Consider the following 15838-nt stretch of genomic DNA (forward strand, 5'->3'; position numbering starts at 1 on the left):
CCTAGAGTTGCCATTGGTAATCCTCCCATTTCTGAGATAGCTTTGATCATGTGCTCATGGAGGATTTTTTGAACAATCTCCTTCTTTATGACCAGACCAAAGGAAAAAAGTGATACAGTAATCACTGTACTATTTACCTTGTCTTTAATTAATTTGTGGATTTATTTCTGTAAATTATATATTTTTCTTTATTCAGTTTCAACTGTGATACACTTTTTGGCTTTGGAACGAAGAAGAGAGTTTGTATGTAACTTTAGAAAGGAGAACAGTTTTCTTCATGGTTATGAACAGTATGGTATTTAAATGAAATGGAAGAATAGCCAGTGAACCAGGTCTAATAACAATTTTTGTTTTGTTTCAATTTATTGAAAGATCTAAGAAATTTAGATAAGCTTCTAATTTGGATCAAAATTAGAACTGCTCAAGAGTCTGTAAGGCAAAGAATTTTTCTTCATGTTTTCCTTTCGATACCTCTAAAAATATTCATCCAGATTTTCTGTAATTCTGAAAAGAATCATCATTCCAGCAATATATGGAATAGCATGTTTTTTGTTTTTCTGCTCAGTCAGATGCAGGGCTTTTTGGGTGTCTTGAAGCAAAATTTTGAAATGTTGCCCAGTCATTTGTGGAAAGAATTGAATTCATAGGCTTGAGTTGAGGGACTAATTCTAAAGAGTTTCGCAGTCTGACTGGCAAAGGATTATAAATGAGTGTATCTGTCAGCTGCAGTCAGTGAAGACAAACGACAAAGTGAAACTTTGATAATGAATGTATTATCATCTGTTGTTATTCAAGAATCATTCAGTTGGCTTCATGGATTATGAAGTTAAATTGTTTCTCTTCCTTTCTTACTCGTCTTTCCATCACACCACTGAAAACTCGTTTACAGGTGAGTTACTAGTTTAGAGGTGAGTTACAGGTATCTAAACAAAGTAGTTGGCTTCTAAGTTAGACTTCCAAAGAAAGCTTGTGTTAAGTCTTAAAAAAAAAAAAAAAAAATAAATAAATAAATAAATAAATAAATGGCATTTTGTTAGTTCAAGGGTTAAACATAATGAAAAAGTGTTGGAAAGAAGTGGCACCATGTTATTCTAGTCTAAGTCTTTGCATGTGGTGAGTTCTTTTGTGTCTTTAGTTGTGTTGTGGTTTTTGTTTGTATTTTTATCAGCAGCAGAAGTTTTTGACTGCCAAAGATGTCACTTGCACAGTATGCCTGCATGTTAGCTTTATTCTATTTCAATACAGTGAGCTTCTAAAGATCTTGTAAATCTATTTTTTCTATGTAAGTGGAGAAAAAAAAAAAACACATGCAAATTCTGCCATTATATTCAAAATCATATTCAAGTAGCATATCACATTTCTGGTCTATTTGGGATTGATATAACATTCCTTCAAATAATTTAATCTTTTTATATAAGCAACATAGTTCTGTCTTCATATTGACTCCTAATTGTTGCATTTCAGAAGATGAAAATACCATTTTACAGGAAGTATAGTCATACAGTCTTTCAGATCTAAACATCTGTTGGTATGAAAAGCAAATTATTCTTGCAAATTATGTAAGCCTGTGAAATTAAATGAACTCTAATGAATATTTTTTTTCCTTGAAACTCAGCCTTTGTGCTGTCAAAATAAGACAGGATTTCAAGTAGTTAATTCCAATGACAACTTCTCACAGCTTAAATGTTACTGTATTTTTACAGAATTAGTCTTAACCCTTGGCCTTTGACTTTTTACCCACTCAAGCAGGCATTTTTCAATTAATAAGACTGCTGGCATCTTAGCAATGAATATAGATAGGGAAGCCTGCAATTAATAGATAACCTGAAACAATAGTTTAAATAGTCCGTGATTGAGTTTATTTAATATGTAAGGAGTTTTTCCTCACTTAAAACAAAGAATAGGTGAATGTGTGAGGGATTACCAGCATGCATCAGGGGTGTGCCATTGTCTGGGCTGAAAAGAGCTGTGCATCTGTAGATAGTTGATAATTCAGATAATTATTCATTTGCGTGTAACTGACTATTTCATAGTAAGAGAGGGGTACAAGTTTGGGGCTTTATTTTGTCTGAATTAGATAGGGAAATGATTAATTACAGAGCTGTATTTTGTGTCAAGTTGAGAATAAATATGTTTAGCATTAGTATGGTTGTTTACAAACAAGAAACCCACACTGCTTGCCAACAGTTTGATTAAAAAAAAATATTCAATTCATCACTAATTCTCTGTAGGAAAGATCCTTACATTTGTGTGTTTTGGCATATTGTAATTAGATTCTTTTAAAACGTTTTAATTAGGCTGAAGTAAACCAGAATCCTCTTGTCTGCTGTTTGCAAACACTCTAAGGTGTCACTGAGGTAAGAGCTGCTAAGGGTCCTGCAGGGTTTCTTGGCTTTTGGGAAGTGCTCAGCCTGGGTTTTTTAGAGTGCGGCCCCACTTAATTGATAAATGCCCTTATCAAATAATGAATCAAAGAAGCAGTTCTTCTCATTTTCAACTATGTGTTGGTGCCCTAAAGACCAAACATAGCACGATACTTCAGAGTAGTGTCTCATAGAACTGATAATTTGCAAAATTTTCCACCCAGAAGACCAGCTGCTTTTAGAAAAAGGATTTGTTGGAAAGGTTTGCAGTTCATCCAGCTTCTGTGCCAAAACCACTGAGAACCAGTGAGTTCTTGTCCCTTTCAAAGGACGTGGATAAGATCTTCTGAGCATGCCTCATCGTCTTGCTTCCCAGAGCTGCAATCTGTCTGTATTTAGGGCCAGTACTGGTGAGAGTACATCCTCACACTGCTGTGATGCTGGCTGCAGGTAACCACGTTTATTCAGCGTTACCTTTGTGGAGGTGAATTGTATCACTAAAATGGCAACTAGAATGAATTAGAAGACAATTGCTTGAAATGCATGTGGATTGGCTTTCAGGGTCAGTATGTCAGTTCTCTGTTGAACTACCTCCATGTCACAGCTGCTGGATTAGGTTCGTTGCTGTTGCAGTACAGTGCCATTGCTGTCGTCGTTACTTCTGGTATTTCTTCTTCTACACTGGCTCTTGATGGACCAGGACCCCATTGTGCCAGACAGTGTATCAACACAGAATAAAATCCAAGTCTCTAATTCAAGAAGCTCACAGTTTTAGGAGATGATTTTGCATTACAGCTAAGCCCTATGAGGTGGAAAGGCGAGGTCTTGCTCCTGTCCTTCCATTCCTGCTTTAATTGGATTATAGCCATTACAGGAGCCTATACCCTAAGGTTCCAGCATGGTCCAAGATGGAAAACGGAGATGGAGAGCTGCAATCACAGAGATTTCAGCTTGCCAGTAGTAAGTAGCCTTACCTTTGTCAAGCATTGAGGTTTTTTTCAAGGTTGAGGATGTCATGACTAAAAGGAGTCAGTGGAATGGCATTGGGGAATCTTAATGGAAAGCTTCCCTTAGACATGAAAGTCAGCATGAGAAAATGCATTAGGTTGACTGTCTGAGCTTAGCCAAAGGCTGCCATCAGCTGGCAGTACAGAATGAGGCAGGAAGCCACCTTTTCGATGCCTGAAAGGAGAGGGTGGGGATGGGATTGTGGTGGACCATTAAGGACTTTGAAAGTGAAGGCAAGGCTTCCGTGATTAATCAGCGCTGCCAAGGCAGACTGCGGCTCAGCGTGAAACACCCACTTGGAAACATTTTTATGTAATCTCTCTTTTGAATTATCTTTAGCCACTACTGTGCTTAAGTACTTAAAAAGTGATTAACAAAAACTACAACCAATGCATGCATTAAATTGTTTCTGCCTGCATTAATTTCCTTGCTTGTAACCATTTATACTGTTATCTTTGAAACAGAGACTTTGAATTTGCATTTCTTATACAGCTTTGCCCAAATAGTGATAGGTTCTAGGCTATATGTATGTCTGGAAACAAGGTGTGTTAGGTGACGAAAATGATTCCCTGATAAGGGGAAACTTCTCCTTTCCATGTACTGTTCAGCAAAGAAATACAAAAAGTGGCCACAAGAGGGTCATAAACCTGTAATTTCACTTTTATGCTACCAGTTTGTAGAATAAGAAATCTGCTTTGCATATGCTTGTTTATCTGATTTTGAAACCAAACACTACGAGAGAGTTCTGGACTTAACTGTTCACTTAGTATTTAAAATTATGATTGATTGTTTTTTGCAGCAGACTAAGATTCTAAAACAGTTTGGGAGTTGTTTGGTTTTGTTTTGTTGTTTTTTTTTTCCCTCTTTGGATTCCTGCACCAAGGAACCACTGTTATGTTGCCAATATCTTACAGTATTGATCGCTGCAGAAAATCTGAATTTAGAAGAAGTTTGTTACAGAAGCCAAATGACAGCTGTTGGCTGTGTGATAGATGGGCAGTTTTTATTTGCTGAGCATTTGTTTGTTTTGATCATGCTTTCAGGTGTTAGGGCTGCATGCATTTGAGGCTCATTCAGACTTTTTTTTTTTTTTTTTTTTTTGGCTATTAAATGTGAGAATTTAAGTCCTCAAAAGATTTTCTATTTTCAATTGAAGTTAACAGGTGTCTGGATATTTTTGATAGTTTAGAAAACTGAGACAGGCTATCCTAGATAGGTTTTCCTTGACCATACTGCAAAACCTCTTGTCAAGGAGAGCAATATTGTTAAATGAGACACCTACAATTTCATGTGTTGAACCTCACTGAAATATAAGTAGGCTGATTTACATGGGTCTCCTGTTAATTTTAATGTGTATGACTCCCCATGACTGCCTTGAACGTCTCAACCTTGATTACTCTAAAGTTAAATTCTTTTATGCTGGCTTATCTGTGATTATTTTATGCTCACTCCATCTGTTTCTTAATGTAGCTCTATAACTTCTTTCACAGTTCAGATTCGCTGATTATATCACTTCGGGGTTGTGGTTAAGACATTTGACTGTTTTTATTATAAGATGCTTTGATAAATTTGTGAAAAGTGTCTGGTAGATCATTATCAATTAATTATTTCTCTGAAGCTGATTCCTTGTCTGAATACAGAAAACGTGGCAAAGTTTACCAAAAATAAACATGAGAGGTTAGATTATTATGGGGAATAAAGTAGCATCACTGATTTGTACTTATCAAAGAGTCAGGCCATTTTTCCCCCCGTTATTATAAGGAAAAAAAGAAGTTGCATTTTATGATTTTGCAAGTAGCAAGACAATCCAAAAAGGATGTAGAACCACTTTGTCAGCTCCTGAGTCATCCCATTTCATAATAATACAGATCTTAGCTTAGCATCCTATTTGCAAGGATGTTATTACTGGCCATTAATTTTTAAACTGTCACTTTTTTTTTTTTTTAGTTTAAATTACTTTATCTGAACCTTGCAAACAGTAAGGTTCATCATCCATCTTTCAGCAGCACTGTTCTCAGCCTCTCTGCCAGAGAGGCCAGTTTTCCAAAGAGACTTTCCTGGGACAAATTTTCTCATTAACCTTTAGGTGGTAGCAAGTCCTGATAGTTGGCTACTGTTGGTGCCAACTGGGGAGGTTGGAGGTGATGAGAAGTAGTCTGCCAAACTTTTCCTGTTGGCTGGGAGGCTGTTCAGCAAGGTAGGAGGAAATTGTCCCTAATTCTGCTTACGCTGTCTTCTATCTGGGGCTTGCTATGTCCCAGGGAACTTGCTCTTTTCCCTCTGAGTGCCAGTTGCGTAATGAGAAAGTTTGATGAAGCAAGAGAGGGGTGTACGTAAGCTATTCTGAAATTTGTTCTCCATGTGGACAAAATGATACACCTGAATTTCAGTTCCCATTTTCTGATTGGAGCCCTATCCACATAAGGATAGGAAAGAACAAGGAATTCAATAGTATTAAAATTAAAAAAAAAAAATGTAATCAAAATCACCTATTCTGATCGCCTGTCCAATGCCACATACTTGAACAATATTACATGGTAACTGCGGAGATGAGTCAGTACTGTAATCAGGGAAGCTGATGAAGGAGAAGTGACTCAAGTATTAACTGTTTCGTGATTTAATTCAGACAGGGGTTGCATAGGTATAATAAAGAAATGATGGGTATCTGTTTCTTCTTAATGGAAGAGTGTAACTGCATTGACCAAGACTTGGATCTGTCTTGATCCAGCCTTCTGTCTCCAATGGCAGCCAAAAACAGGTTCCCAGAGAAGAGTGTAAGAAAAGGACAAGCCTGTGAGGGTACTTCTGATATGTTCCCCCTGCTTTCTAGTAATCTTTGATATCCTTGTATTTACCAGCCTCTGGCTTTTCTTCCACAAATCTATAACTATATTCTGGACTCATGTAAGCTTTTGATATACACAATAACCCGTGGCAGTCAGTTTCACACTATAACTATATGCTGTATTTAAAAATGACAGTAATAAGTGCCCCTTTATTTTTCCCCCATCTCTGGCGTTACAGGAACTGAGGGCTGGGCAATGAAATTACCTGGAGGCAGGCACTAAGTGATTGCACCCTATTCCTTTTCCTCTTGCTACTCACAATCTTTCCTATATAACCTCCTTCAGCTTTCCTTCTTCTAAGATGGAAAGCCCTAGTTTGTTTGTTCTGTATACAAAGCTTGTTCAGTATCTGCTACCCTTCTTTGTACCCTTCTTAGTTTTATTATTTCAGTTTTGATTTTACTTCTGTGTTAATAGTTAGCTGATTTTTATGTGGTAGTAATTCAGAACCTAATGAGCACAGTAATTCAGGTTTTTGATGACTACCATGTTACCATAAAAGAACGGTTTCTAATTATTTGGAGATTTCAGATGTGTATATGCAGTTCAGTACCCATGACAAGGCATTTTTATACTTTAATTAAGCTTCTGGAATTACAGAATTCCTTTCTAAAAGTTCGTATTGTCTCACTAAGAAAAATAGTGTGACCTAGATAGCAGTTTCTGTAGCATTTAATTTTCTTCTGCGTGGGGAATAGATGTCAGAGATGTTTCTCAGGTGACAAACTAGGAAGATCCCAAGTCTCCCTAGAGCAGAAGAGATGTTGTTCTTCATCTGTTTTCTCCCTTGAGATGGATACAATTGCTTAGTGTTTTGATACTCCAGGTAAATATAGTATTTCTGTCTTGAAGGGTATTTTTAAATAGGGGGAATAAAGATGGTTTCGATGGGTATTGGTTTCAGGAAATAAATCCCTTGCTGTATTGGTTTGAAAAGTAGTATTTAGGACTGTCCCTTACCTAAAAAGAAGATGTAGAGCTGAACACCCAGTGATGGAAAAAGTAAATAGCAGGGGTGGTGAGAAGTCTTATGGTGTGAGTGTTTTGACATGTGGAGTCCCTCTTAAAATCCAGCTCCTGAATTTCTGTTCCTTCTTCAAACAGAAGATGAGATCTTCACGTAAAGTGAGTTCCCAAGTTCCATAAACAAAGAAACCCTAGGACTACTTTAAAGATTATAATTTTTCTTGTATTAAAACAGTTTTAGAAAAAGTTTTAAAATGACTTGTTGAAGTGTTGTACTTTGTTTAGAAATTATACTGGTATTCCTCAAACTTCATTCACATATTAATGAAAGTCAAATCAATTGCCAACCAGATAGAGAGAAGGTACACTTAAGGTCTTCCCAAATATATCGTGTGCATTTTTAACTGGCCTTTGAATTAAAAATAAATACTTGAACTAACCATCAAATCAACAGGTCTATTTAGTCAAGTGGGTTTTTTTTAGGGATATTTGTGATTGTATCATTTAACTGTATTAGCTTGGGTAACTTGCTAAGTTTCTGTACCACTAAAATGCACTGAACAGTGTAATTTGCACTTAAAATAATTCATCTGACAGTACCCATCCTAGGGTTTGAGTATTGTATGAGTTCCGTTTTTATCCATCCATGTTCTCCAGGTACGCTCTTTCCAGGAATATTCCTTTTTTTTTTTTTTTTTTTTTTTTTTTTTTCAGAAGGTTGATTATTGTTTATCAGAAATGTAATTTGAACTTAAGACATTAAGGACTTTAAAGGTAGCACATAGTATAGTTTCTTTGAGAATCTAAATTTTAAGTGCAGAGGCAAAATTCAGTAAATAATGGATCAATTTGAATAAACCTTTTACAGTCATGCTATTGTATAAACCCATTTTAGGTAAGTGGATTTGGAGGGTATTTATAACCTATTATATGGTGCAGTCAAATAACATAAATTCCCAAAGTATTTAACAACCAGTGCTTACCAAATACACCTGTGAGATGGGTGGCATGTGCACATCTCGTTTTTGCTTCCATGAAATCCCCCAAATCAGACCTAAACATGCAACTATGCTGGATTCTGGGTGCACAAACAGAAATTTAAATGAAATCTGAAATACTGCACCCTCATCCTGTACAGAAGAACTGATCGTGTGTGTTGTTTTGCTCTTGCAATATGCAGTCGTGTAAGTAGTCCTCATCCCTCCATCTTATTTTGATCTGCATTCTGATCGGCTTATCCAGGGGCTTGATCTCCTTGAAGCTCGCATATTTAAATGATAGTCAGAACAAATTTAATTTATGCTCTTTTATTCCTTGTACCCATGATCTCATAGAAAACTTATCCCCTTATATTGGCACCAAAAATTCAATTGTTTTAGGAACTGACAGGTGCATTCCATCCCCAAAACAGTGCTAAAACCTGTTGTTTTGATTCTCAAATACAGTTTAGAATAGTACTTCGTGGCCTCAACATTTTTCTTTCCCTCTTTTCCTTACTCCTGTAAGGACTGAGGTGTCCCTGGTGGTCCATCCTGAGCTGTTTTTGGTGTCAGAGCCCTCCCCTGCTTACCTGAATGTTTTTCTCACCCCATCAAGGGGCCACAAACACGATCTGGTTTATTGGCAGAGTATCATTGCTGAATGATTTTCAAACCAGCAAAAGCCAATGCAATTGTGTCCTGTTCTAGATCCTGAATTTGCAATAAACAGCAAAATCTCAAGACTGTAGGCTATTTTAATGCATCAGAAGCTGAGGTTGAAAAATTTTGATTTTTCAGAAATGTGGTGTTTGGGATTTTTACTGTGTCACCAAAGGAGTTGCATTACTAAAAGGGCTTCCTCCAGTGCTGTACTGGTGTGCAGGCCAGAGGCTGCCATCTCACCAGCTGTGCAAGAAAAGGGCATAACATACAACAACTGGGTGTAGCAGAAACCAGGCATTCACTCTCAGAGAGACTTAGGTTCCTCAGGAACCTCTCAAATAGAAGCCAAAAAATAGCATTGGAGAAAATACTTAATGTGCTTTTCCTACCTGTCAACCAGCCTTCCATCCCTACTTGAAAAAATGTCTGAATTTTGTTTCGGGGATTCATCAGAGTTCCTGTCCTGCTGTGATACTATGGCACATTACTAATAAATTTTAAACCCTGGCCCATTTTAAAATAGCCAAAAACATTCAAAATTGCATGGTATTAATATTTTTTGACGGCAAGCATTCTTGCATTGCTTCTAGATGACTCATCCTTCTTAATTTTATCACCTCCATACTTTGAAAGTTCCATCCCAAAGATGCAAAATATTATTTTGCTTCTCGTTTTATAAAGTAAAATAAGATGGTTTGACTTTAAGCAGAAAAAAAATAACCCTGCTCTTCTCTCAAGGGGGATTTTTATATTCCCTTTCCACATTGAGTTGCACTGTCCTCTAGTGGAGATTTTAAGCAATTGTTTCTGTATTTGTGGCTCTTTCTCCTGCTCCAATACAATAGATTTAATCTTTATTTGCAAATGAACCATAAATGTTGCCTTATATAAAAAGCTAGTGGATTACAGTAAGATTTAAAAACTGGATAAGAAAAAGTTATATTTGACCTGCAGTCCAATTTATAGTAATACAGGGACATTTAAAAATGTTTGTCTGACTTATCAGTTGGAGCAGAAGGGTGGAGTAAGGATGCGAATTTACGGCATCTGGTTTTTGTTGCGTGGTATTGAAAGTTGCAGGTAATCTGCTTCTCTCACATTGACACAAATGCAGTAAGGTGTGAATAAATGAATAATAAACACCAGTGGAAAAATAAGAAGGATTAAATGCACCTTATTAGATTGAAAATGAAGAAGTACATGTCCCACTTTATCCATGGCTTTGTTTTATTTCTCTCACTATTGCCTGATAGTATGCTGTAGGCTTGCTTTTCTTTTTTGTTTTCTGGCAACTTCATGGATTAGTTTGGTAAAAAAAATAAATTTATTTTTTGAGGACATAAAATTAGACCCTGCTGACTAGAAGGACTGGGAGATATGATGCATGTTTTAACCTCAGAGAGCACTAGGAGCCTCCAGGCAAGAGCACGTTAGCCAACTGTAGCATGCGAAGCAACTGCTTCAACATAGATATGACCCGTGCCATCCAGGAGAAGAGATCTTGACAAATGTAGGCTGTTTCATATGTCCGGGTACGTTTTTAGCTGATGAAAGAGTTGGGAGTGGTCAAAACCTGAATTTAGTTAGCTTGAGATGTAAAGGTGTTTTTTTCAGATTTCAGTCAAAGCAAACTGTAAGCTAGTGATTTCCTGGTGTAGCTTTTAATTTGCTGCAGATGTGATTTTACTGACAGTTGCTGAATAGCTTCTTTTCAACTAAAATAAATGGATTGAGCTTCAGAGCAACAATTTACAGCAGGATCAGATTATATTGGTGATTTTATAATAATATTTATAGTTCCTGGTATTCATGTATCTCTGTGTGCATATAAGGGAAAAAGATGCATACCAAGTCACTAAGACTTGTGTCTGACACTGCTAATAAGTGGAAAACTGTTGCAAACCTTTCATGCTGTCATCAGTTTAGATGATGATTTGTGTTTTTTTGAGAGACATTCTCATAAAAAGTACACTAACAGAAATTTGGTTTTTCGGGGATTTGAATATTGGAATAATTACGTTTTTGAGCTATTTCTGCTGGACATCATGAAATATTTTGTTTTATGGTAAAACACATTTTAAAAACCAACAACTTACGTTCCAATATACATTTTCAGTAATATTCAGAAGAGACCTGAGCTGTACAATCATGGTCTTGGTGATTTGGGGGTAGGACAGCTGATGTTTTGCCCACACGTTTTTTGCATGCCTATTCTGATCCTGAAAAGTAACAGCTGAGGAAAAGATTTCACAACTGGCATAAGCTGACATGAGCCTGTGTTAAGAGGGAAGGTTACTCCCACTCCATCCCAGGCCCTAACAGCAGTCAAGGGCTCTGTCTCACCTCATGGCTGGTGTTGTCTGGCTGTGGGCTTGGTGGGTATCTATCACGGATGCTACTCCGAGCACAGGGGAGGTGCGAGGATGCCCTCTTTGGTGGCTGCCCATGCTTAGACTGTCTTAAAGCAATTATCAGATCTCGGGTTAGTTTGCAGTTGTGTTGGGATTGGTGTTTTATGTGAGATTCAGAGTTTGACCAGGTATGAAACTTCTGCCATCACTCAGCGCTGCAGTGTGTTGCTCTCCGAAGTCTGTTCTCGTTGTTTTGTGGCGGTAACAGAGGTGGAAAATGAAAGAGCAAGAACAACTTGTAAGTGTCAAGGTTTTGGCCTCTCTATGTTTGCATATAGATGTGTGGTGTTAGTGCAGAAGGATGTTCAGCAGACTGGAGTGCAGAGCTGCAGACAGCGAGACGGCCTGCATATAGATTTCTAAATGGGCTTTAGGAAAGATGGTGTGCTTTATAGGTGCTGCCGGGAGTCATCCTGAAGTGTACAGTGACCTGATGTCATTGTGCATTTTGTTAAGGCCTAGGAACATTTTAAAATAATAATAATAAACTACAGTAAATGCATTTTTTTGAGTGCAGGCAGGTATGTGAAGCTGTTCTGCTGCACCTGCAATACCCTTAATTGCTTGCAACTGGCAGCCCCATGGATTATGTCAGTGATGCACAACAAGTCTAACAGCAATCTCTTAGCACAATTACTTCAATTAATACAGAAATACATTTATTTGGGGTACTTTTTTATTCTTTTTGGTGCCAGGTAGAATTGCAGGCTTTGTCAAACCTTGCTAATGCTTACTTTAACAAAAAATAAGTTGCTGCAAATTAAAATTGTTATTAATAAGGCAATAATGATTTTATATAGAAACAGATCTGCGTAAAGTTTCCATCACTCTCATTTTCCAGCCCTGGTGCTTGGACTGGGCAGACTGCGGGTTGTTACCACCACTGATAGTGATGTCTTAATGCTATTGTGGGTTCCCTTATTTCTCCAGAGGAGTCCATAATCAATTGCAAGTACTTTTGAGGGTGATTTCACATCTGTCAGTTGCTTTGGTGGATGGAAAGAGCCCAACCTGTGGATATACTTGAATTTCCTTAATAATGTTGCTGAAATAAAGTAATTTTATAAGGTACATAGTACTGGGTAGAAATAGTAATTAGAGAAATACTACCAAGTAACCTGTCCTGTACTCAACTGTTTGCCCTCTTAATGTAAATTCATGTTCCATATGCATTAGATACCGAGAATGCCAATGCGTAAGAATTCTGATACACAATGGGAGGTTTATTTTTCTTACAGACTTGAATGACACAGAAATCATGCATTCTCTGTGCACATGAAATACTGAAAACCTTTTCATCCATCTGCTGGGTCTGAATGTTAAAGTTCTTTGAACTAGAAATGCAAGATCCAGTGAGGCTGCAGAAGCATATATAAACAATGTTCATGAATTTCCGAGGAGTTTAAGGTGAATCTCAGCATCATTTGGGCTGATCTGTTGGCTTATTTGGAAGATTACAATAAAACCCAAGATTGAATTCTGTACCTGATTCAGTTTCTTATTGATTGAATCCTTTTAGACTCCTCTCTAATTTAACAGTGTATTTTTATTAAAGCCAAGCATACAAACATCAATTATCCAAGCTGCATCTAATTTCCTTCAACATTTTTTTCCTTTTGCTGCCAATGGATTAGAGGACCTGATTAGAATTCAGCTTGAAAGCTGAAAAGCAGATCCTTAAATGAGAATGTCTGCATTAGGAATTAAAATATCTGTACTGAGCATAAAATCCTCCTCCTTATCTCTAATAATGTAAACACCCTTGGTTAAGTTGATCTGTCACGTGCCTGGTGCAATGTCCCTGAATTAGGAGCGTGTATTAGAAAGGGCAAAGCAGTGTCTGGGCTTCTCCTGCTGCTGGAGTGCATCACTAGCCCATTTTAACATCAAAGCACTTTGCATGGGTATCTCCCTACCGTAAGGGTTAATGGCATAAGGGTTTGAACCGCTCTATTTTCCCTTTTTGTGTTTTTACCTCCTAACTCTGAGAATGTTTGCATGTGCCCAGGTAGTTGAAGCAAGGCAGAGAAGGGGCCTTGTAAGGTTTCACCACTGGTAGCTTCTTCCTAGGTAAGGATTCAATAACAACACAAAGGTGTTTACCTGCTGTTATTGCTAGATTTTACTGTCACTGTATTTGATTTCACAGAAATCAAGAGATCCTTTCGAGCTGAGGACCCAGTCTTGTATCCTGTGAGATATAATTTAGTTGTGAATTGGATGCAGGAATTCGAGTTTCGATAAACTGATGAATAACAGTTTTTCGAGGTTGTTATCAATTAATCTGTATTAATGAATGCTCTTCATTACATGCCTCTCCTTATTAATTAGAGTTAATTAATTTTACTCCTCTTTATCGAGTCAAGGCAACTATATTACTGTTTCCTTTGCAGTGCTTATGATAAAGCAAGCATCCAAATTGTTTTGTGAAGTGTACATGAACACTTCATTGCGTGTGCACACACATCCAGACAGTGTTTTCTGAGCTCCAGCCTCTGAAGATTCAATACATGAAAAGAAAAAAAAAAATCTAAAATGTGGATTGTTTAATCTGTTTTTATTTTTACTAAAAAGTAGAAATTCTGCTTTTCTGTGTAATTTTTTTATGACATAAATTGCCATTCTAGTTTCGACCAAGGCAGTTAATCACTGCTGCGTGTTACAGAAGCAGTGCAGTCAGAATCAAGTTCTCCAAGCCCTAGATGTGAAGCTTCGAGCAGTCTGTAAATGACGCCTTGTCTAACAGAGGGAAGTTTTTACTCTGCTTTGCATATCTTACCTATGTTAGGTAAAAATATATTAAAAATTTCCCACTCTGTTTCTTCCCTACAGGTTGAAGCAATACTTGTAAACATTTTTGGTGGTATCGTGAACTGTGCCATTATTGCCAATGGTATTACCAAAGCCTGCCGAGAGCTTGAGCTGAAAGTGCCTCTGGTGGTCAGACTGGAAGGTGAGTGCTGGTGGTTCCTGACGAAATCTTCCCTCAGGTGCACAGTAATCCCTTTTGTCTTTTTGGTGGTCTCTAAGCTCAAAATAGGCTAGTACAGCACGATACAAATGTGCTCAATTCTTTATCCGTAATGACTTGAAGACAATAAACTCTTTCTTTGCATATTTCTGCATCCCTGGTCCCAGGTGGTATTTGAAGTGATGTAATTTTGCAGTGAAAGCATTACAGTTTTGCTTGTAACATTTGCAATGCAAATAGAAATGATTTTGATGCAAGTTTCTATTCACTGGAAGGTATTTCTTTTTCATGTGATTTTTAGTGAATGCAATTCTATTATTGCTAAACCTGTAGCAACAAAGAGTTTTCTTAAATTTACTTCAATATAATTAAAAGAAAAAGTTTCGAAATGGTATTTCTGAGAGAACTTACTGTAATGCATTCTTCTGTCCAAGTATCTAATCCAGCTAAAATCCATTAAAAACAGAAGATTTGGTAATGGTGTGGAATAATTTTAGAGGACATCCAGCATTGTTAAATTGGAAACAAAAGAGAAATACAGAGGAGAGGAAGATTGCTCCTTGGTGGTTACTGGCTCCTCTTCCATTCCTTACTACAACGGCAGTGTGCAGAGCGTTCTGTCATTTCTGAAACGTGTCCTGAAGGAGGAAGGCAGATTCTTCTGCCACCAAATGGGTAAAAGGTGTAAAATACCCTGTCACCCTGCACTGGTGGTGAATGGAGGAACTGCATTGTTTTAAGGACTAGAGATACTAAACAATCGTGTTTTTTCAGACTAAAAGAGGTTTGGGGGAAAAAAAAAAAAAAAAAAAATGGGTTCTGAATACCCCAGACTCTCTTACTCAAAAAATAAGGTTTCAAGGCAGGCTCACCATGAGGCCCTTTGTTTAGGGGTTGCTTCTGTGGCCTTTCCTGATGAAGACAGACACGTAGCACAGCCTGACGTGCAGCTCAGTCCTGTCAAAGATCCACGGTGCATTTCCCTGCAAGGCTCAAATAATTTTAAGAGGGCATAAAAATATTCTTGGTTTATCATGGGTAGCCTTTTGCTGTAGTAAGCACAGGAAAATTTAAATAAAATGGATTTTAAAAACCAATGGCGAAGATTTTCTTTGGGTGATGAAGCACCGCTGAACACCGTAAGAGACTAACTGCACAGTTCGGTACGGGTGAAGGAGAGACTGATGGATGCTGGCTACCAGCAGGGAAGTTTTACAATATAAAATCTCATTGTTTATCAGCTCTAGGCAATGTTGCTTAGCTTTTTGTCACAGCAAAAAGAAAAAAAAACTTTTCCTGTCTCTTTTAGCTGGTAAAAGTTTATCAAAAGTGCAGAGTAACTGTCTATTATAGCTGTCATTTTATAAGTGAAGATATTGGAAAAGTCATTAGTTCTCCTTCTAAACCTGATAGCTCAAAGTTTTTTCTAATGCAATTGTTGAAAACAATATAAGAGAAACAGGAGACTCAACTGGCTTTTTTTAAACTGCAATCCTCTGCGTCTGCCTTTGGTCTTTCTCTGGTGCATCTTCCACGATCGTATACAAGCAAGGGTGATTTTTTTATTTACTTTTTGGTGACTTCTGGGATTGCAAGAGGCAAAGCAGTCTCCAGGCTGATTTAGCAAAGT

At 37.4% G+C, this 15838-nt stretch overlaps 1 protein-coding gene across 2 annotated transcripts in view; it reads left to right on the forward strand.

Annotated features, from left to right (window-relative positions):
• Positions 1-15838, forward strand: part of SUCLG2 (succinate-CoA ligase GDP-forming subunit beta) — a 112738-nt gene that overhangs the window by 90653 nt on the left and 6247 nt on the right. For both annotated transcript variants that reach the window (XR_014696397.1, XM_084530756.1), the window contains exon 10: positions 14070-14190. Coding sequence is in view for 1 of the 2 variants with exons in the window: in XM_084530756.1 (XP_084386882.1) it covers positions 14070-14190 (121 nt within the window). In the remaining variant the exon portion in view is untranslated. The remainder of the gene's footprint in view (positions 1-14069; positions 14191-15838) is intronic.

This window comes from Aythya ferina (genome assembly GCF_964211825.1).
Source record: "Aythya ferina genome assembly, chromosome: 10".
In the NCBI taxonomy this organism is placed as follows: Eukaryota; Metazoa; Chordata; class Aves; order Anseriformes; family Anatidae; genus Aythya; species Aythya ferina.